The 21,922-nt window shown below is 52.5% G+C and overlaps 3 protein-coding genes across 9 annotated transcripts in view; 1 reads left to right on the top strand and 2 right to left on the bottom strand.

Annotated features, from left to right (window-relative positions):
* Positions 1-1,939: 1,939 nt before the first annotated feature.
* Tepsin (TEPSIN adaptor related protein complex 4 accessory protein) lies at positions 1,940-10,066 on the bottom strand. Of its 2 annotated transcripts, none has more exons than XM_031352922.1 (13): positions 9,764-10,066; positions 8,617-8,689; positions 8,150-8,241; positions 7,911-8,004; positions 6,998-7,065; positions 6,716-6,791; positions 6,526-6,597; positions 5,370-5,573; positions 4,977-5,151; positions 4,707-4,820; positions 4,535-4,613; positions 4,161-4,295; positions 1,940-3,449 (listed from the first exon to the last, which is right to left on the bottom strand). In XM_031352922.1, the coding sequence occupies exons 1-13, from the start codon at positions 10,055-10,057 to the stop codon at positions 2,958-2,960; spliced, it is 1,968 nt and encodes a 655-aa protein (XP_031208782.1). In that variant the 5' UTR covers positions 10,058-10,066; the 3' UTR covers positions 1,940-2,957. The 2 variants fall into 2 exon arrangements, with proteins under 2 accessions (XP_031208782.1, XP_031208783.1); XM_031352923.1 differs by having other exon boundaries at positions 8,617-8,747; positions 9,764-10,065.
* On the top strand, positions 10,046-12,009 carry Ndufaf8 (NADH:ubiquinone oxidoreductase complex assembly factor 8). Its single transcript, XM_031352924.1, has 3 exons — positions 10,046-10,203; positions 10,297-10,407; positions 11,735-12,009. Exons 1-3 carry the CDS (start codon positions 10,120-10,122, stop codon positions 11,765-11,767), a joined length of 228 nt encoding a protein of 75 aa, XP_031208784.1. The 5' UTR covers positions 10,046-10,119; the 3' UTR covers positions 11,768-12,009.
* A 3,177-nt stretch (positions 12,010-15,186) lies between these two features.
* The window catches only part of Slc38a10 (solute carrier family 38 member 10), a 49,220-nt gene continuing 42,484 nt past the window's right edge, over positions 15,187-21,922 (bottom strand). For 2 of the 6 annotated variants that reach the window (XM_031351197.1, XM_031351202.1), the window contains 6 exons: positions 21,717-21,884; positions 20,936-21,406; positions 20,288-20,392; positions 19,214-19,237; positions 17,211-17,387; positions 15,187-16,788 (listed from right to left, as the gene is read on the bottom strand). In XM_031351197.1, coding sequence (XP_031207057.1) covers positions 15,740-16,788; positions 17,211-17,387; positions 19,214-19,237; positions 20,288-20,392; positions 20,936-21,406; positions 21,717-21,884 — 1,994 coding nt within the window. In that variant the 3' untranslated portion in view covers positions 15,187-15,739. The remainder of the gene's footprint in view (positions 16,789-17,210; positions 17,388-19,213; positions 19,238-20,287; positions 20,393-20,935; positions 21,407-21,716; positions 21,885-21,922) is intronic. The other 4 variants (XM_031351203.1, XM_031351198.1, XM_031351200.1 and 1 more) reach the window with 4 other exon arrangements.

Genomic DNA, 21,922 nt, shown 5'->3' on the forward strand with positions numbered 1-21,922 from the left:
TGTGTGTGTGTGTGTGTGTGTGTGTATGTGTGTAGTATGTGGGAGGGGGTGTGTGTGTGATATGTGGAGGGTGTATGTGTGTGTGTAGTATATGTGTGTAGTGTGTGTGTGTATGTGTGAGGGTGTGTATGTGTGTAGTATGTGTGTGTGTGTGTGTACATGAGAGCACACTCATGCCATGGCATACATGTAGAGGTAAAGATAACCTTCATGAATTAGTTTTCTTCCATGTGGGTTCCAGGGATTATACTCTGGTTGTCAGTCTGTGGTAAAAATGCCCTTACCAGCCAAGCTATGCCTTTGATCCTGTGTTCTCAGCGAGGTTTTCACATGAGTCTGGGAGACATGGCACCTAAAAAGTCTCTCAGTGTTTGACTTACCTTTCTATTCCCTTAACTATGACATTAAAGCTTTTTCCCTTTGATAAAGTTTTCCTCTACCACAGGGTCTTAGTATGTAGACCTGGATGGCCTAGAACTCCCTATGTAGACAAGGCTGGCTTCAGCTTCATGGAGGTCCGTCTCTCTCCCTTCTGAGCTCTGGGATGAAAGGGCCACACCACCATGTCTGGGTTGAAGGGGCACACCACCATGTCTGGTGTTTTTGATTCTTAGGCTATGGTTCACTTTACATTTTTGTGTGAAGTCTGAGATATGGGCCAAGATGTTTCAAGTTTTTTACACATTGCTAGCTCCAACATCATTGATGGCTACTACCTCCTCACTGAACTACTGCAGGTAAAGAAACCCCCTGCCCAAGGGTGTGGCTCAGGTTCTACCTCTAGGATATGGACGCTGTCGCTGACCATATTTGTGTAGCTCTACCATTTTATGTGTATGAGATCCTGAAGATGCCAGCCTTGGCTGGCATAGCTGTGGTGAACCCTGTTCTCTGGGCATGGCATTTGTCTTAAATTCGGCCACAGGAGAGGAGGGATTGTAAATGTCACTCCCCTCACCTCCCCAGTGGTACACTCACTATGAGCTTTTCTCCTGCTTCTCCAACCCCAATCCCTCACCAACTGAATCTGTGTGAAAATGTTTCTGTTCCTGGGGTTGACAGAAAGATTCCCAGGAAAAGCCACACTGTAGTTGTAAGAAGTAACACTCTTTTCCAAGATCATCTTAATTTTTCTGATCTCTTTTGTTTTCTTCCTGTAAACTTTGGTGTCAATTCATCACTGTATAAACAGTGAGCTGGGAATACAGCCAAGTGGTTCCATCCTTACCGGTACACAAGGCCCCGCGTTTGACACAACTGAACATACAGTCCGGTGGTCCCGTCCTTATCAGTACACAAGGCCCCGCGTTTGACACAACTGAACATACAGTCTGGTGGTCCCGTCCTTATCAGTACATAAGGCCCTGCGTTTGACACAACTGAACATACAGTCCGGTGGTCCCGTCCTTATCAGTACACAAGGCCCCGCATTTGACACAACTGAACGTACAGTCCGGTGGTCCCGTCCTTATCAGTACACAAGGCCCCGCGTTTGACACAACTGAACATCTGTGGAGACTCTGCTGGGGTTTGGGACGAGCCCTCTCCGGCCATGTTCACCGCTCACCCTGGAGCAGCGTAACCACAACTTCTGTTCAGAATCTCCTCCTGGCCCCTTGAGGGGGAGGGCAAAGCAGCAGCACTGAGAGGTTCCACCAAACACTTGAGGAGGAGACACCCGCTTTACTCAGGAAAACAAGTCCTCAGGTAATAATAATAATGATAATGATAATAATAGGGGATGGAGAGATGGCTCAATGGTTAAGAGCATTGACTACTCTTCCAGAGGTCCTAAGTTCAATTCCCAGCAACTGCATGGTGGCTCACAACCATCTGTGATGGGATCTGATGCTCTCCTCTGGTGTGGCTGAAGACAGCTACAGTGTACTCATATAAATAAAATCTTAAAACAAAAACCAGCTAGCCAAAGTGGCACAAGCTGTGTAAACATTTGTGTTTATTGAGAAAGTGCATGTCGCAGTTCCACAGGCTCTTCTGAGAAGGGACAACTCTCCCATGTTCTACAGAAAACTGTGGCAAGCTGTGTGCCTCCAGAGCTGGGTCCTACAGGGACTGACACTGGAATGGCCACAGGGCACTTATCTGAGGAAGCTCTGAGAACCAGAGCTTTGGGCCACAGGCACCCACCCAGCACCCTGTCCTCAAGGCTGTGGCTCCCAGCTACTTTGACCTTTGACCTCCCCGAGGAAGGACCAGAGATCAGAACGTAACTGTGAGCCAAGTTGGTGTTTCCAACTTGGAAACCCTCACCAAGTGCTCATTTCTGAGGGTCAGGCCAACAGGGCTTGCCCAGGGTACCCAAGGTCAGTCCTGCAGCCTTGCTACCTGCCAGCTGTCACCATATGAATTCAAGTCCATACAATCATCGCCAGCACCTACAAATGGGACAGGTCCAACTGGGACTGAGGTAGCCTGGGAGTTGGGGGTGGGAGTTGGCCTCAGTTTTCAGTCTCCTAGAGACAGAACAGCATGGGGCGCAGGGTCTGTGGTAACCAGCCCCGCAGAGGTACTGCACAGAGCAGGAAACCTCTGAGGTGGTCTCCAGCTACAAACAGATCGCTAGGAAGATCTGTGTGAGTCTTGCCAGGGAAGCCGATCTCAGGAGCATGGCCAGAGTCAATTCCCAGGAAGCAATGGGTGTGCAGACATCTTCTGAGGCACCAGCTAACTGTATTTCCCACTCCTCCATGTTGGCTGGTTGGCACTGAGGGCCCATATGCCTTCTTCAGTGCCTATTCTGAGCACTGCGAGGCCCAGCCAGGGCTCAAAGGCCGCTCTACCAGTTTCCTAGGTGAATGGAAGGGGCCAGAGAGGGCAAAAGGACAGCCAGAAGACACCAAAGGATGGCTCCTTGGCGAACGTGAGGACAGGAGGCCATAAGGTCCTGGAGCCCCTATGAGGATGAGAGAGGACTCTGTACAGCTGGGCCCAGAAAGTCACATGTTTAAAAATGCAAATGCTGATGGCTCTGAAGCTGCAGCTCCTGTGGTCACCTTCTGTAAATCTGCCTGGAGATCCTGCGGGCTGGGGCAGGGCAGGCGGGGGCAAGCCACCAGCTCCATGCCAGCAAACAAAGAGCTGGGGCTCCACGGGAGTGAGCTGGAGCTAGCCTTTGGGGTGTCTGTGTCCTCCAGCCTCTGCTCAGATTCTGTCCCTTGTTCACCAGAACACATCAATTGGGTTCTGACCTCACTGGGCTCCTCCAGAGCAGACGGAGGTAAGGTATCGGGGGATGGAGCGGGCACAGGACTCCTGGGCACCACAGTGGTGGAGCTAAGAGGCTGGAGGAAGGCCTGGATCCCAGGGGGAGGCACAGGGCTGGTCAGCAGGTCAGCTGGGCCCCCAAGGGCAGCTGCAGAGTTGGGCTGGGCACAAGGCCTTAGCATAGGGAGCTGTTGTCCACAGGAGGCTTCAAAGTGTCTCAGGATCTGGAGTAAGACAGGAAGGGTTAGGGGCTCCTGCCTAGTGCTACAAACAGTGAGGGACGAGGCTTGTTTGTTCTTAGTACAGGTAGGTACCCAGAGTCACGAAACCGCATGAAACAAGTCCTACTCAACAGACAGAGGCTACGGCAAATTTAGGAGCAACAGAGAAAACTGGAGACCCTGGCTAGCTGTGTGGCCATGCCTTTAATCCCAGGACTTGGGAGGCAGAGGCAGGGGGATCTCTGTGAGCCACTGGCCAGCCTGGTCTATCCAGTGAGTTACAGGCCAGTCAGGGCTACATGCACTTGTCTCAAAATATAGTCAATCAATCAATCAATCAAACAAACAAATAAACACCAGCTATGGATGCCACCGAGAGGACAGAAAGGGCACATATGAGGGGCATCCAGGGACATGGATGAGACTCCAGAGATGAGGCAGGGTGAACTGTCCCCAAGGAAGACTTTCTGGAGCAGGGTGAGTGTGCAGCACACATGGTGGTGAGCCAGGCACAGAAGTGAGTGGGTGAGCAGGTGAGGGTCCAGGTAAGGAATGAGGCCAAGGCAACCATGGTGCCTGGGTTCAAGGGAGGTGGGCACCAGCCACTAAGCAGGGCTGTAGGGATGTGCCCATAGGCGCCACTCATGGCCAGCTGGGACCACTCATGGCAGTGAGTGCTGAGGCAGTCTGTTATTCCCAGGGCCCACTGCCCACCTTGGTGGCTTTGTTGGTCACAGGTCCGGGGCTGCCTGCACCAAGTTCCTGCAGCTGCTGTCGGCACAGGAGGAGGACGTGCTCCTGAGGCAGGAGGTCAGCACTCCCAAAGGATGCAATGGCACACAGCGCCCTCTGTGGACCAGAAGCAGAGGAGAATGGGAGTCAGCTCTCCAAGATGCTCTATTAAGTGGTGAAGGCCACACAGGCCTGTGTGTGGCCCCGCTCTCTTCTGCTTGGCCTTGGGTAAGGAGGAGACACTAGCTGTGCTGTCCCCAACCCCCTCTCCATGTTCCCAGATGGACCCTGTCACCCACACAGACCCACACAGGCCCGACCTCTCACGCACGCACAGAGCTCTCTCTCACCCTCACCATTTGCTCACACTCGCTGGTCCCGACTAGCTGATGGAGCAGCAGCTCCAGCACAGCCTCACAGTTGAGCAGGCTGCACCTGTGCAGGGAGGGGACAGATGGGAGGGGTTAGGAGCAGCCCCAACAAGTCCCTTCCTTCCTTGGGACAGGCACATGCAGGTGGGCAGCTCACTCTTTGATGAAGTGCTGTGTCTCCTCACGGCTCAGGAAGACACGTGGCCCCTGAGTCACAGTCCTCACTAGATTCAGTTCTTGCTGGCAGTCATTTGGGGGCATGGGCTCAGCCCTGGAAAAGCACAACAGCAGGGCCCAGTCAGACAGCAAGGACTCAGGTAGATGGGTGGGACAGCACGCCTAAGCTCCCACAGGGTAAGGTATGGCGTAGAGGTCAGGGAGCCTGTTGACAGCCTCTCTGGGAGAGGTCGCCACCTATTCCACATACCTTTCTGCCAGGTCGCCTGGCTCCCGGCTGGTGCCAGAGTGGCTGTCACTGCCAGACCGGCTGCCTGAGTCCGAGGCCCTGCTCAGGTTGCTGGTGCAGGAGGAATTCTGGGAACTAGGACTGCTGTCCAACTCATCCCAGCCCCCTCCAGCCTGCCCAGGCTGGTGTCTCACAGCTGAAAGAGACCAGAATGGCAGTTAAGGCCCCAGGGCTTTCCACAGACCTCAGGCCATCTTAGAGACTCAGGGCCATGTCTTGAGCTTACAGGACAGCTCCAGAAACCCAAAGCACACAAAATGGGGGTGTGCTTCCTGCCTCCTGCCCTTGTGATGCTCCTGCCTAGGCATGAAGGAACCGTCTGCACCTCTAAGGGTGCAACCCTTGCCTCCATACCTCTGGCCCCCAGGATGGCCCCAGGGAGTCGACTCCTAGGGTTGGGATGTGTGTGGCTAGCCAGAGGTGTCACTGCAGGCTGGTAGGTGTCACCATATGGCAAGGGTCCTTTGGTACAAGGATTATCAGGCCCAGGACGCACAGCATTAGCCACTACCTCTGCAGCCCTCTGGATGGTGGAGAGGAAGGTTTCACCTGCAGAGCCTGTACACAGAGGAGGCGGCATCAACACCCCAGCACCCCTCCCCTACCTCCGATCACATTCCCCAGGATAGGGCCAGGGCTACAGTCTACTCAGAGCTTTGGAGGTAAAGACACACTTTACAAGTAGAGCAGAGCAGCTGCATTGTGGGCACTTAGCTTATAGCAAGGGATGTTCTATGGGGGTTGCCCTGGGTAGTGAAAATGTCCTTGCCCCTTCACTCAAGGGGTGCAAACATGCAGACAAGACTGTCAGGGGTCCACCCTTGCCTATGCGCTCCCTGAAGGAGGGACTTCCACATTAACTCATCAGGCAGAGGCCCCCTGAGCCGCAGAAAGGCCCGTCTGTAGCAGCTAAAGCACACAGCTGGACACAGCCTAGCATCCAGTCCCAAGGACAGCAGAGAGAGCGTGCTCCATTCTGTGCTGTTGTCTAGGCCTTCAACAAACAAATGTCAAGGGTCTGGTGAACAGGACCCCACACACTGTTACCACCGCACAGATGGCCTTCTAGGTTCCTGCCATGGCTTGGGTCCTTGCTCTTCAAGCAGCACAAAGGCCAGCACAGCCAGTTGGACTTGAGGCCAGCTTCTCCTTCCTGCCCACTCTTGCCGTACCTTCCTCTCAGCTGGGCAGAGGAAACAGCACCAGGAGCACAGCCAGGACGGAACGAGTCCACAGGTGTGCACTGGACACCAGCTAATGCTGATGCCAGTGAGGTCTGGCCCTGACCTCTACACGAATAGAATAAATTCTTTTTTTTTCTTTGAGACAGGGTTTCTTCCTTTTTCTTTTTTGGTCTTTCTTTTGTGTAGCCCTGGTCGTCCTGAACCAGGCTGGCCTCAAACTCACAGATCTGTCTGCCTCTGTCTTCTGAGTGCTGGGATTAAATTTGTACACCACCACCGCCCAGCCTGATCCCTTCATCTCTCTACCCAAGAGCCATGTATCTTACCTGTCCGGCCACTCTCCTTAGTGTAGCCAAAGCCTTGCAGGGCACTATGAGGTCTGGCCTGGGAGCCCATGCCTAAAAGACACTGGCATCAGCGTGGGCCTCCCCCAGCCCTGCCCACATGTACAGAGACATCGAGGACACCAAGGGGACAACCTCTGATGATGGCTGCAAGTGGTCCCCAGTGGCATACCTGTAGGAGGTAGGATCTGGGGCGGCTGCGAGGGAGGCTGTGGCACGGCATCTGAGAACAGGGTGCTACCCAGGTCCTAAACAAAGATGTGGATGCTGAGTCCCACCCAAGCCTACTGTTCTGCCTGTCCCCACTGGCTCGGCTCGAGCTGTCCAACCAAGCACAGCGGCTATGGCTCAGCAGGGAGGAGTGAGCTGGGTCCCATGTGGCAGGAGAACAGCAAGCACCTCACAGACATTCTGTCACCCTGGACTCTACGCAGTGACCCTACTCAGGGCTCACCTGGGCAGCCGCCCGCACCTTCTGGTATAAGCTATTTCCGTGAAGAGGATCTGGAGGCCCCGCGAAAGCTGCAGGACAGAAGACAGACAGAACAGGCTGAGCCTGGGCACTGTCTGCTACCCACAGAGCAGACCAACCCCCCCAGAAGGTGTATCCCTCAGTGGGGCTAGGGATATAGCATTCTCCCTTGACCACTCAAGGTAGCGAATCTAACATCTAGCTCTATGATATCGACCATGTCTGCCAGAGACAGACTTCCCACCTCCCACACATGCTGAAGTTATGCCTACCTAACTGCTTCCTTGGGTCCATTCTCTTCCACCCACCTGCAACATGACCCTTAGCAGTTTTTCAGGGCCTAGATGGTCGACCTGAGGTCCCTATCACGACCATTTACATATTGTTTTGCCCCGATTCCAAGGTTGGTTCAGCCTGAGCTAAAACTCCCTCTGGTAAAAAGGTTCCCTCATGGAAAATAAGGTTTTCTCACACCACATTAAGCCACCCCCAAGTCTTCCTTGGCTCAGGGCCTTTGCACATGCTGGCGTATAGCACAGCACCTCAGGGCCTTTGCACATGCTGGCGTATAGCACAGCACCTCAGGGCCTTTGCACATGCTGGCGTATAGCATAGCACCTCAGGGCCTTTGCACATGCTGGCGTATAGCACAGCACCTCAGGGCCTTTGCACATGCTGGTGTATAGCACCCCTACCCCCATACATGCCAGCCTTACCTCACCCTTTCAGGGCTAAGAGCCATTCCTCAGAGAATCCTTAGTGGGTACCTCCAACACTGACACCTTTCCCGTTTACAAGCTCAGACCAGTCAGGGCCCCGAGCGTAGCACCCAAGGGTTGTGTATATCTACACCCACCCACTGCTTTTCCCTGGGCACACCTATGTCTTTCCATACCTGTGGCTTCTTGGATGAGAGCAGAGTTTCTCCTGAGGATGAGCAGGAAGGAGGAAGAGCCATGACCACACAGGTAAAGCAAGATCTTCAGTACCTGAAGAATCAACAGACTCACGGGGCTGGCGGTCGCTAGGCCATGGTGCATGGTGCATGGTGCATGGTGCAGCTAAGTGCCCCTCCCCCACAGCCTGGCTGTAGGCGCTGAGGCCTCACCGTCTGCCTGCCATCCACAGACTCACCTTGAGCTTCACATGGCCAGAGCTACTGTCCAGGCGGCTCAGGAGGTACTCCAGCAGGCACTGGCTGCTGCCGAGTGACTCGTGGGAAATCTCTGAGTCATTTGGGTTAGGGAAGCAGGCGGACACTGGCCATACCAGGAAGGATCCACTGGCTGAGACAGACTTGCCCTCCTATAACCATGGGCCTTCTCAGGTCTCACTCTGTGAAGACCACTACCACAGGCTTTGGTTTAACCAGCACTGGAACTTATAGTGTGTCCTGGTCTACACTATTGGTATTGCAGTTTTTCGTGTTCCCCAAAACCCCATTGCCACACACATCTAGATACTAGGGAAAAGAAGTTGTTGGTACTTCTGGGATAGCAGAAGACCCCACCACCCTTGTGCAATAATCCTTCCTGCTATGTCAGGATCCCCATTGTTTACTAAACACTAAACCCACTAACGGGAACGGTGCAGAAGGATACTGGCAATCTCTTCAAACAGGTAACCTGGGCATGGGATGTCATCATCTGAGGTCCCCTTCAACAGAATGGGGAGCTGAAGAGGAATGAGGGCCATGGTGAGCTGCCATCTTATACAGGGTAGGTCCCAGCCACTAAAGGGAATGGAAGCAAGCCTCATGCTGACTGGTGCTAATGCTGCCCAGGAGAGAGTCTGGGCGGGACCGCAATCAAAGCAGAGCTGCAAACAGGCTCTACTCTGGCATGGAGGAGCAACCCAGGAAGGGAAAAGCAACAAAGGTTCTCCAACTGGGTCAAGACGAGGTTCAGCCCCAGCCTCCCACACTCATGTAAGTGTGAGCACATTTTAAATCTACCTGCTTAGCAACTAGCAACAGCAAGAATCTCAGGGCTTTCTGTGTATTGGATGGGCAAGATGCCAGCCCCCCTAAGTACAGACCCAAAGATGAGAAAGGCTCAGCTTGGGGAGCTTCATGGCTTCTTGAGGATGTCAAACTTCAATTTTATCGAGTCATGAATCAGCAGGGTTGTGCTTGCTTACTTACTGCCTTGCCTGTCACTGCAAGCATATGGTGTTTATTTGGTTGAAATCTGGAAACACCTCATCTCATCTCATCAGTATCTGGACGAGAGCGTGAGGTTTAGGAATATGTAAGACACATATGCCCTCACCATGCTATCTGTCCACAGTGCCTTCAAGGGGATCTGTAGGAAGGGAGCTGCACAGTTTAGTACTTGCGATCTTGCCCCAGCCTTATATGAAAGGTCTGATCTCTTGTAGCATGGGTTCTTAAAAGCCTAAGAGGGTCCCTGGGGCCACTCAGTGCCCTCAAGATCCAGTCAGAATGCTCAAGGCAATCAATTTATTTCAGTCAACAGCTGGCAACTGGCTCCGCCCTCTCCACCCTGTGGTTATGGCCTTCCAGATGCCCCCGGTCCCCTGGAGATGTACGAGTTTCCAGGATCTTCTGAAACGAAGCCTGGGAAGAGCGGAGGGGCCCCGCTGGAGATGGCCCGCCGCCCTTGGGGTTAACCTTCTGCTATCATAGCAGGCTTACTCATTCTCAGCAGCTGCTGGACAGTCTGTCCCCGCTAATCTAGCGAGGTCCGCGGGCGCCGGGTGTCAGGACACCCGGCGAGTTCTACTCACCCTATGTAGGAAGCTCAAGCGGTCCCGCAGCGGCGGCACAGCCGCCATGGTCCAGGTAACCTCCCAACCTGCCCCGCTTCCGCCAGGCTTCGATCCTCCAATCGTCGCGCTTCTCTGGCTCCTCCAGCCAATCGCTCGCGAGAGGCGGGCACAAAGGCGGAAACATCTGAGCCTCAGCGAGTCCAAAGTCCCAGAAAGAGACGGACAAGGACCACTACCAATTACCGAAGCACAGCACTGTGACTCTGACCAATCAGAAAACAGTGTAGGCGGAGAGACCGGATGTTCACGCATTCAACTCCGGAAGGGGCAGGGCCCAAGATGGCGGCGCCCACAAGGGCCTGAAAGAACCGCTCATGTCTGTCAACGGAGCGGTGTGGGGCCGTGTGCGGAGCCGTCTCCGAGCCTTCCCGGAGCAGCTGGCGGCCTGCGGAGCTGAGGTAAGGAGCGGACGGAGCTGGGCCTGCAGGGAAGCGGAAGCGGGATGGGTGGCGACTCTGGTCAGGCCCCAGTACCGTCCGGTCTTCCCTCAGGCCTCGGCGTATGGCAAGTGCGTGCAGGCTTCCACCGCCCCAGGAGGACGCCTGAGTAAGGACCTCTGCGTACGTGAGTTCGAGGCCCTTCGGAGCTGCTTCGCCGCCGCGGTAGGTGGGCGTGTCCCCGCCGCGTCAACCCTGTCTGGCTTTCCTTTTCCACTGCTTTAGGGCGATGCCAAGCATCCTTTTTTTTTTTTTTTTTTTTTTTTTTTTTTTTTTTTTTTTTTCTGTCAACCAACTCCAGGAAGGATCCGTGAAAGGGTGAAAGGACCTCTAGCTAACTGTTGACATGTTGCGGAAGGGCAACCTGATCAGACCGACCCCAGCTCCAGTTGTTTCTCTCAGAAATTCCTGTTCCATGTCAGGGGAGTGTCCTGCTAGGCACGCACGCCTTTCACCGAGGAGGAAAGTGCAGTGACCATAGCTAGTTCTCATTGTAGCACAGAAATGATGAGAGCCGCTTGGGTTCTCGATCCTGGTCTTCTTGCCCATGACCCCTCCACTTCAGGTCTCCTCTGTCTGTCTTTACCTTGCCATGGTCCCTGTCGGTTGCTGTCCCAATTAGTGAATGTTCCAGACAAAACCGGTAGGTGCTACCAGAAAACGGGGCTTTGACCTGCAAAAAGGCTTGGGCCCTCATTCTAGGATAGGTCCCTAGAACTGTCACTACCGCTGACCACCTTGGTACTGCTGACCCGGTGGGTCTGAGGTAGGTCATAGCAACAGTGTTGCTGGGAGCTGCTGATGCACAAACAGGACTAGAGATAGGCTCGGTGGTTAAGAACCCAGAGCGACACAGTGCATCTGAAGCAGTTTGCTAATGTCCCACAGTAGCCTTAGGCAGAAAGAGCAGTGTTTGGGAGACCTAAACTTTCTCTAAGTTTACTACAGCCTAGCCTTACCTACAGCCTTTGACTAGTTTCCCAGCAGAGGCTGTTCAGTCATCAGGGGTTGTCCTTTCCTTGTTCCTTCTAACTTGATCCCTGCCTTTTGACTGCCTTCCAACCCTGTGCCCTCCCTGAGCCAGAAGGCAACCGGACAAGCCTTTACTCTTGTGGTTGGTGGCCAGCAGCTGTCACTGAAACCCTTGACACGCCCCTAATGTTCATAGTTTCTGCTGTCTCTGCTACCCTCTCTGTGGTTGACCAGAATGGTGTGGCTGGTGAGCTCTTGACTCCATCTCTTTCTCACCTGGACCAGATTAAGGCATGCCACTATGGTTCCTCATCCATCCCTGCCCAGCACATAATAGAACCTCTCAATCACAACCAGGCTTCCTCAGTCGGTGAGCACAGGCTGGGACCCCCATATACACTAGCACCTCATTTCTTTAGGGTGTTTGGGAGAATGTGACATTTGATGTGGTAGATGTCTTGCTTTTAAGCCATATCTAAATTGGAAAGTAGTCACTGAAACAAAATGCTTTCTCTTTCAGGCCAAGAGGACCATGATGGGAGGAGGCTCCTAGGAAGAGCAGTGGGCACAGGTGCCTTGTACTGACAGTACACGTGGAGACCTTTGGAGACTGAAAGAAAAATGTGTGCAACAAAGTTCCTGGTGTCTTATTGTTCTTCCCACCTTGAGCCTTGGGCAGGGCAGGGTTGTTGACCAGCAGTGTGTGTATGAGGGTCTGGATTTGACTGAGATGTAACATGATGATTGGATTTTGTACAGTTGCAGACTTTTATATATAAAGCACAGTATAAGGAACTGGTCTCTCTCAAGGACAATGCATTCAGAGGACACCTGCACCCCCACCCCACAAAGGTGGCAGGTCTGCTGGACCATAGAACTCTCTACCACAGTGTCCTCATTTAAAACTGCTCTCAGCTGGGTGTGGTGGTTACACACCATTAATTCCAGCACTTGGCAGAGACAGGTGGATCTCTTATGAGTTTGAGGTCAGCTTGGTCTACAAAGCAAGTTTAGGACAGCTAGGGCTTGTTACACAGAAAGAACCATCTCAAAACAAAACAAATTTAAAACAAACAAAAACCAACCCCCTCACCCCCCCCAAAAAACCCTGTTCTCACCATGGGCTGGAGAGGTTGTTCAACAGTTAAAAACCACCTGTTACTCTTTTAGAAGACCCAGGTTCAGTTGCTGGCACTGACATGGCAGCTCACAACCATCTTAACTCTAGTTCCAGGGGATCCAGCATCCTCTTCTGGCCTTTGCAGGAACCAGGCACACATTGGTACACAGACATACAGGCAAAACATACATATAAATCTTAAAACAAAAACCCCTTCTGTTCTCATCAAAAGTATTTAGCCTAAGTCTGGTTCACCATGCCCCTGGATCTGACATCTTAGAGTAAGACACAGCAACGATAAACAGGACAACAGCATGGGGAGCAAGCTTACGGTATAAGAAATGCCCTACGATGGCTGCTTACAGCCCAAGGCCAGCCTCCACAGACTGACTTCCCAACCTGCCAATATCATCTTCAAGTTCTCTTGAAAGCTCATCAACTGTAGCTTCTTGCATCTTCTTCCTGAAGACTCCCAACTTTGGGCCCCACTGAACTCAGGCTCCCTCAAACCTGTCTGGCAAAAAGTTCTCTCTCTTCATCTTTCACCTTAACCCCGAGGAGGCAGACAAGTTTCCATGGCCCTGCACAGCCCTGGCCTACTGACTCAGCTCAGCTCTCAGGCCTCAGCCCACTCCTTCAGCTCCACCATGATTTGAGTATTAGATTCTCACACACACAGACCTTATCCTGTGGACTGATGCTAGTGAAGTCTTGGTCCCCAGCTAGTGATTCTATTTTGGGAGGTTCTAGAAACTTCAGGAAGTAGGTCATTGCAGGCATGCTTTTGAATGTTGTGCCTGACCCCCAGTTCCTGTCCTACAGGACATGGCAAACCTCTACCACATGCTTGTGCTGCTGTCCTGTCTGGACTGATCACATGGACCAGGCAGCCTTGACACTGAGACTGAGCAGAGGAGATCAAGTTGTCCTCAAGTACTCCGGCCACAGCTACTCACGTTCCTTTGGCCTTTGTACCTGCACTAGTCTCAGGCCTCCAAACTCAGTCTAGGAATGCATTTACTGGCTACAGTAGAGATAGCTTCCATGGCTGTATCAGCCACATAGCACCTACTGCTCAAGCATGTCGTCAGTCTGTTGGGGCCATTGTAGCCAATATTGAGACCAGGGGATTTATAAGGAATGTAAATTTATTCCTCACAGCCTGGAAGCCCAGAGGTTACCAGTCAAGTTGTAGTGCTGTGAGGGCCCTCCTGCTGAATCCTCACTGGATAAGAGAGCAGAGTTCAAGGATTGCCTTGGTGTACCACCTTTGTATTCTAAGCACTTCAAACTTCTTCTTGGTTCTCCTACACGGAACCCTGCATCCTAGACCACACTGAACCATGACAAACGTCTTGGCCTCAGATGACATCTGGCTTGTTTTGTTGTTTTTGTGACCCACAGTTTCTGTGTAGCCTTAGTTGTCCTGGGACTCACTATGGAGGCCAGGCTGGTATCAAACTTGGAGACCCACACATCTGCCTCTGCCTCCAGAGTGCTGGCATTAAAGCATGTGCCATCCCTACACCAGTTATCTGTTCTTTTGAGAGCTTGAGTTTTACTCTTTGTGCCCTGCTCTCTTGCCCTGGAACGGAAGCATATCTGTTCTACAGCAGAATCTATGGGCAGGCATCACATTCCAGGTGGACCCAACCCAACACCTACTAGAGAGCTAGTAGTTGAATTGACCCAGGCTGCTGACCCAGGTTTTACAGGACCCAGCTGGGGGCACTGTCTACCTCAGCATTTTTATAGTGTACCAGCAACTCCCCCACCCCTAATTTGTAGGTTTGTATTTTTTTTTTTTTTTTGAGACAGGGTTTCTCTGTGTAGCCCTGGCTGTCCTGGAACTCACTCTGTAGACCAGGCTGGCCTCGAACTCAGAAATCCACCTGCCTCTGCCTCCCAAGTGCTGGGATTAAAGGCGTGCGCCACCACTGCCTGGCTAGATTTGTGTTTTCTAAAGATGAGAAATGCCCTTACCTGAAGGCTCTGACAGCAGGGTTAGAGGGGAGAGCTAGGAGGAAGAGCTGAGGACAAGAACAGCCCTGCCTACTGTTAGATTCTCAGAGACCAGGGAGAGTAGAATGGCCTCAAGGTTCTCAGGACAATCAAGATATGCGGAAGCCCCAGACCCAGCAAGGTTACAAGAGTTCCATCTGGGTGGAAGGCCAGATAGTATCTTTCCACCAAGCAATGCTGTATTTGGAACTGGTTTTAGTCAGAAAGAAAGGATGGGAGGAAGCCTGACCCCCCTCTTCTGATATCCAAGGGCACTCACTACATGCATCTGATGCAGAGATAGGTAAAGGAAACATTAATACATATAAGTAAGTCTAAAATTTAAAAAACTGTAATATACTTCAAGAGGTGCAGAACGTACACACTAACTAGGGTGTAGCCTGGTCCAAATATAACCCCACTGAGGCTCCTGGTCCTTCCAAACCCCTTCGTGGCAGGATTTGGGAACAAGCCAGGTTCTTGTCCCTTGATTTCCTTACTGGGCAAGGGAGTGACAACACATAACTGTGTTCTCTGCTCAAAGACAACAGACTCATGCCCTGACAGCAGTACTGGCTGGACAGAGGGCAGCTCTACTCTGAGCGTGAGGTGATGCAGATACAGAACAAGTGAGACATCCCAGGACTTGCTGGTGACAAGCCTGTGCTCATTGTTCAATCTCCTCCCTACAACAGGGATCAGCACGGGAGCCTGTTGGTTTCCCAGCTGCACTCAGGTGGTCCACGTCCAGTGCTGCTGGCTGGGACATGTGTCCCCGTGACCTCCAGCCTGTTTGGTGTTGTCCAGGACCCTGAATGTGTTTCCCTGCAGGTAAACCAACTCAACTCGCGACTTGTTAGTGGCATTTTATTTTTTGTTTCATAATCAGCTTCAAAGAATGTGGATGATAAAAACCAGGAGAGCTGTGTGCCTCCTTCCCCAGGTCAAGTCATACCCACCCCTGGGCCACCCCAGGGCAGACAGACAATGCCTGTTGCAGGTTTCCCACCCTATGGAGTCAATGGAATCTGGCTGTCACAGGTTGCAAGTTAGATGAAGACTGGCAACTTCAAAGTTGCCTGCCTTGCTGTCAGCACTGCTACTGGCCAGACGGTGAGTCTTAACAGACGAGGTGCCACAGTGCAGCATCGGAGCTGAACCTTAGCACTGCCTTTCCTGGGCTGGCTAAAGACCCAAACCATACTTGGGCTAGTGAGTGTTTTGGTGTAGCCTTGGAGCAAGTGATGTCTAGGGTGGGGTGGCAGGTTAGACTTTCACCACTCATTATGAGAGACTTAGATAGCAATCCCTCTGAACATAAGAACGTGGCCTCCAATCAGGGAGCCACCAGAGAACACCAGCTGCCATCCAATGTCTAGCAGCAGCCTTTCCCTGACCAGGTTCTCAGGCTTCCTCCAGATCTCCAGACAACTGTTTAATCTGTCGGCTGTGTACCACTTGTAATGCAGCCCCTGCAGCCTGGCGGAGCTGGGTGTCCAGAGCACTGCGGAGGTCGTTCACCTGTACATTAGGGAGGGAGTTAAAGCTAATGATGACTCCATCCTTCGGAGCCAGCTCCTGCTCTGGGTGAGAAGCAAGATCCCGCCGTCTCCTCCGCAGGTCAGAGCCAGCCTGCACTTTTAGGTCTCGGTTGGGTTTGGCATTCTCTGGCTTCTGACCTCCAGGCCCAGAGTTAGGATCTGGCCTCTGCTTTGCCTCATGGACAGCGGCACCCCCTTTTCCTCTGTGCTGCTCCTCAGGAGGTATGTGAACCACTTGGGGGGCCTCACTTCTTATTTCTGGGTGAGAATCCTGACCTGTGTCAAAGATGGCCTGGGGTTCTGGGTGAAACCTGGCTTGGGCCTGAAAGCCCATACCTGCTGGTCTAGTAACTGGGACCTTGGTGGGTTGCCTGGATTTTGTGTGAGAGTCCTCAGCTTCTGCCCCTACCAAGGGCTGGGCAGCCTCTTTCTGAGTATCAGCACCAGGGGCCATTGCTTCCTTTCCAGTTTCCTTCCGTTCTTGGGAACCTTCACCAAAGACATCTTGGTGCTGCCTGGCAGCTTCCTTAGCAAGCTGCTTCTCTGGACTCTTGGGTAACTCAGCAGGGTCTGTCTTGTGCACTGGTTCCATGTCCCCTGGGACCAGTTCCCTCAGAGCTCCAGCCACCTTGAAGGCAGCACCTTTCTGGTCTTCTCTCAGCTTAGTCAAGGCCCCCTGGGGCTCTTTGTCAGAACCACCAGCAGGAAGGTCACCAAGTTCTCTGCCCGGTAGCACCTTGACTTCCCCCAGGGGGTGCTGGCCCATGTCTTGGGATAGAGCGGGGCGACCCCTAGGAGCTCCAACCTCAGGCTGCAAAGGCTGTGAAGGGTCATCTTCCAATGTCTCCTGAGCAGGCTCAGCTTCCTCCTCCTGTCCTCTGGGTACAGCCACTCCAGGCTCGGGCTGCATGTCTGCGGTGAACAAAGGTGAGCACTGGTTTAGCCAAAGACATGGACACAAGTTGCTGATGCACTGACTGAAAAGAAACTTTCAAGCAGTTAAGAATCACTAAGAGCTCAGAGATGACTCAACAGTGAAGAATGCCTGCTGTTCTCGGGGGAAGACCAGAGCTACTTTCCCAGCAACCTATGCAGGTGGCTCACAACAGTCTGTAACTCCAGATCTAGGGGATCTGACATCCTCTTCTAGCCTACACACACACACACACACACACACACACACACACACACACACACACACGTCGTAAAAATAAATCAATTTTAAAAAAGGATCAAGACTGAAACCTCCTTTACACTTCAGGCTCTGAGCCTCAAATGTAGCCCCAGACCTGGCCTATCTGGCTGTCTGCTCCCCAGGGCTGAGTTCTACCTACCAGGCTTAGGCTTGTCCTCCTCACCCTCCTGTCGCTGCTGCCGGATCTCCTTGTGCTGCTCCTCAATCACTGCAAGCAGCTTCTCCTGCTGGTCCAGGAGGCGCTTCTGCTGCACTTGCTGCTCTTTAATCACTTGCAGCAGTACGGCATGGTCCAGCATCTCTGCCCTCCCAGCTTCTGGTGGGGAGACACAAAATCAGATGCTCTCCAGACAGTGTTGCCAGACACTGGTGGGACTGCTGGCCTTGCAGTGCTAACAGTGAGCCATGGGGAGTTGCTCCTGCCAGGCCATCTGCATCATCACCTCAGTCCCAGTGGCACAGAAGTGAGGCACTGAGCTAAGGCTAGAGGGCTCAGCCCTAACCAGGGCAGCCTTCCTGGCCAGCAGCTGTCCTGCCTGCTTCCACTCTCCCCTCAGTGTGTCAGACACACTGGTCCATTTCAGATCCCTGTCTGTTTCTGTCTGAAAATTCACGTCCACACAAAAATTGAGAAGGAATGTGCCAGAAGTTAGTTGTAGGTTCTCTGGGCTGGGTGGTTCTTCCCTACTGTCTCACACATTTGTTCTAGGACTAACACAGGAGAAAACAAAACCTAAAAGCTATCTTTAAAAAAAAGTTTGAATATTTTAAGAAAGTTTTCTTGCAAGTCTTCAAGTGCAGCATGAGAACTGTCGGTGTGGACTGGATGCCAGAGGACGGCTAGGTATCCAGGAAGGTGGGAGCTCCATCTCCTCACTGAGGGGAAGCCAAGCCACAAACAGCACAGGTCAGAAGACCGTTCTATTCAAACTTGCTGTATCCTACCCGTGACATCCTGTTGGGGTACGACCCAGTCGCCCCCAGCTGCTTTTGGTGGCCACTGACAAGTACAGCAAGGGCTGGCTGGCTTCTCACTCCAAGCAAGTCAGAACTTAATCTTCACAACTCACACATTTTAAAATTAGGCATCGTTAGAAGATGAGGGGTTAGGGACTACGTGTCAGAGCATAAAAATGTCTTGTGTGGGTGTGAGGATGGAACACACCTTTAATCCTAGCACACAAGATGTAGGCAAGCAGATCTTGGTGAGTTAAGAGGCTAGCCAGGGCTATGTAGCTCCCAGGTGTAGGACACTCACTCATAGGTTCCCACCAGTAACTAGCTAAAGCAATTCTTTGTCAGTGACCTTCCAGGGGTTGTGACCATGAGCACACTCTATGGCCTTCCCAAACCCTTGAGTAGCCTGTGCTAGGAAAGGCGGGCTGGACCATGGAGAAGATGGGGCACCATGAAGAACAGAGCTGACTCCACTTTTGCCAGTGCCTAAGGTCCAGACAGTGGCTTGAGAAGGAAAGGCCTTGTAACACAGGGTTCCTTTCTCCTCCCTTCACATAAAAAAGCTCAGAGCAGTATCCCCACAGGCTGCCTCGCCGACTGCATGATCATATGACTATCAGTTATATAAGGACACACAAAGTTACACACACTACTGGCACTTTGCAACCTGCTAAGAGCAGGGTTCTAAAAGAGCAGACTCCGTGCCTTGTGTACACCTCAGTGGACTAACCACGAGTTGGCTCTGGGAGAGGGAAAAAGGTGCTGTGTCCAGATGGAAGCCCCAGTGGCAAATGGGAAATAGCATGGTGACTGGCTTTCCCTAGCCAGAACCTACCAGGAGCAGGTACAGAGGATGGAAACCCTCACACGAGACACAGGCCACACAAACAGCAGCAGGTGCATGCAGCCCTAACCCTGTCTCCAGCTCAGGGTTAGGTTACTTAGAGACACCATTAGGCTGTCCTTCAAAGACAAGGCCACAGGGGCTGAGAAGGAGGAGGGAGTTGGAGGGTCAGAGACCCCACCTGGGGGGGGGCTATGCTGTGTCTGGAGGGGTGCCACTCCTAGGGACTGACACATCTTCATGCAGGGCCCTCAGGGGCTGAATGTGCCACCAAGGTGCCGTTCCCACACGGTCAGAGCCTCACACACATGCTTCTTTTGCATCACAGTCCTGAGCCGTACCTGCTACTAGCTTTTTAATCTCAGCTGTCCGTCCCATTGAGAGGCATATGGAAGAGAGGTACAATAGGAAACCATGAAAAGTCTCTTCTTCAGAAAGAGAAAAAACAATCAAAGAATCAAACATGTTTAGGTGACAGATTACAGAAACTGGAACCAACAAATAGAATCAGACTAAAACCAGAGACAAAAATAACAAGTGTGGGAAAGTTTCCCAAGCAAGTTGTGAGCTCCAACCAAGCAGAAGAAAGCTCTGGGTTCTACCTTCCAGGTCTGCACTGTCAGCCAGGGGCAGTCCCACATCAGCTTCAGTGGCTGAGCAGCTGCTCAAGTCTGCCCTTTAGGGCTGAGTGAGATGCAAAGCCTGGATCTTTTCAAACCCATTGCGGGGTACAAACACCCAAGGCAAGCCCAGTTCAGAGACGGCCATGGCCAATACTGGGAGTTTGACCTGGGAAACCATGTAGCCCAGGTGAGATTTCAGCTGAGGGTTCACCAAAAACAACTGGGCAGGTGGTCACGGAGGGCTCCTGGGCGGGCCACCACTGCCTCCCCTGCACAAGAAACACCACAGGGATACCATAATGTCAAAATGGACATGAAACTTTAGAGGAACTCAGGGCACATCAGCCATGGCAAACTTCAAGTGCCAGGGCAGGCTTTTACACCATGTGTGACAAGGACACGGGGCATGCTGCTGACCGACAACGCCACCCCAGCCCGACTTTCATGCAAAGATCCATCTCAGGCACAGCCTTCAAATGAGTCTTCACACCTGTGTACCAAGGCCTCCCTCCCAGCCTTTAAGCACGAGTGGAGAAAATATTAACAACCTGCTTAAAGAAGAAATCAAAATAGTAGTTAAAAGCCATGTGACCATGTGACACCTCTTTTAAGGTCAAAAAAGAGGAGATAAGAAGAATCCTAGAGAGGTGAAAAATAGCAAGTGGTCACTGAAGGTGTTTCCTTAGCATAAAAACCACGCAACAGGAATTGTGGAGGCAGGAGGGACCCAGGAGCACCCATCCCACCCCAGCTCATTCTGGGGCTCCTTCCAAAGGGCTATGCCAGCCTCACCTTCCAGCTTGCTCCCTGCCTGGTCTCCACCCGGTTGCTCGGCCTCCTTCTTCTCCCTCTGCTCTGCAGCCTCTGGCCTTTGTACAGGGAGGCCCGCCTTCCCACCTGCACACAGGGAACCTCAGCTGGTTTGTTGGAAAGTCAAAGTTGGGTGTGGGGTGAGGGGCTGGCAGATGTTTCCTAAAATGACTCTATAGCTAGCCCCCCCCAACCCCCGACATAGTTTATATTCAACCTGATGATTACCAGGGAAGTAATAAAAAAAATATTTAACAATCTCAGGCTGATGGCAGCGAGCCAATGTTAACTACCTTCACCAATTAAAATGCAAGCACCATCCTAACCAGCTCTTAGACGGGCACTTAACAATGTGTTACCTGTCAAGCGTTCCTGCACTGTCCCCCCCATGTGCACCACGAGAACAGCCTGGCACCTGACATTTAGTGGTCTGGCAACAACTGTGTGACAGATATTATAGAAGCTGTCAGGCTCCCAGGCTCTTCTTTGCCACCAGCTGCTGAAGGGGCTGTGACATTCACATGCTAATCATGTCAAGTGACAGAGCTGGAGACAGAGAAGGACTAACCCATTTCTGCTGTACCCACCAAGGGAGTTCCCTAGAATGAACTCCAGGAGGTTGACACTCACCAACATTGCTCTCTGCAGCACTCTCCACGGGCTTCCACGGGGCCCCTCCAGCCTTCTGTGCAGGCCCCTTGCCTTCACCTGCTACGGGAGCATTCAGCTCCACAGGGACCCTTGCCTGGGGAACTGGATGCAGATCCCTATTTCCTGGCCTGGAATCTTCCTTCCTGGGCTGGACAGGTGGCTGACCATTTGCTTGTGGAGCCTTCTGAGGATGTTCAGTTTCTCCTACTGCCAGGACTCGCTCAGGTCTCTTTCTTTCCTCTCCCCTCTCAGGTTCCTGCTTCTCCTTCTCTGACTCAGGCAGAGGTGGTGGCACCTGGCCCCTGCCTGCAGGGTCTCCTTCATCTGGGAGCCTGGGAGGTGGTTTTTTCTCCTCTGGCCCTTCTTGGTCTTGACCTTCATCTACCACCACTTTATCATGAGGAATGGGAGGCTCATGGCGATGGGCCTCACCCATAGGGACAGCAATCCCTGGAAGGATATAAGGACAGGTTGAGGAGATGAGGCTGAAGAGAGGCCCCTCTTTACCTTCCTATGGGACCTGAACTGTTCCCCTGGCTCTCAAGTGTGACATGACCATGATGACCTCAGGTCCCTCTACAGTATCTGAGGACTGCCAAGACTCCTAGAATGGTAATGTCACAAGAGGAACAGGAGTGGGCAGCTGTATGGGCCAAGGGGAAGGTGGAGCACAGGTCTGGGCTGAGGAAGACATGCGAGCCTTTCACAGGGCTAGGTAAGCCTTTCTCTGTCAAGGCAGCTGGTGCTGTTCAGCACTTACCTTGGCCGGGGCGATCTAGCTGTGCAGCCTCCTGCTTCTCCTTGGGAGCTTCCCCGCCAGGCACATCTACTGGACCCTTGATCTGGGCCTGCTCCAGTACCTCTTTGTCCTCTGCCGGCTTTAGCTTCTCTTGGCTATCCTCAGCAACAACTACAATGGGGTCCTGGACTACAAGCACAGCACAGTGAGCCACCAGAAACCAGCAT

Source organism: Mastomys coucha, unplaced genomic scaffold, assembly GCF_008632895.1.
Source record: "Mastomys coucha isolate ucsf_1 unplaced genomic scaffold, UCSF_Mcou_1 pScaffold5, whole genome shotgun sequence".
Classification (NCBI taxonomy): domain Eukaryota; kingdom Metazoa; phylum Chordata; class Mammalia; order Rodentia; family Muridae; genus Mastomys; species Mastomys coucha.

Coding starts and splice junctions, on each gene's coding strand:
- Tepsin (XM_031352922.1), bottom strand. CDS start 10,057: ATGCGTGAACATCCGGTCTCTCCGCCTACACTGTTTTCTGATTGGTCA. Junction 8,005..8,149: donor CTGGCCATGTGAAGCTCAAG/GTGAGTCTGTGG, acceptor TTGATTCTTCAG/GTACTGAAGATCTTGCTTTA. Junction 7,066..7,910: donor TCTCATCCAAGAAGCCACAG/GTATGGAAAGAC, acceptor TCTGTCCTGCAG/CTTTCGCGGGGCCTCCAGAT.
- Ndufaf8 (XM_031352924.1), top strand. CDS start 10,120: ATGTCTGTCAACGGAGCGGTGTGGGGCCGTGTGCGGAGCCGTCTCCGA. Junction 10,204..10,296: donor TGGCGGCCTGCGGAGCTGAG/GTAAGGAGCGGA, acceptor GTCTTCCCTCAG/GCCTCGGCGTATGGCAAGTG. Junction 10,408..11,734: donor GGAGCTGCTTCGCCGCCGCG/GTAGGTGGGCGT, acceptor TTTCTCTTTCAG/GCCAAGAGGACCATGATGGG.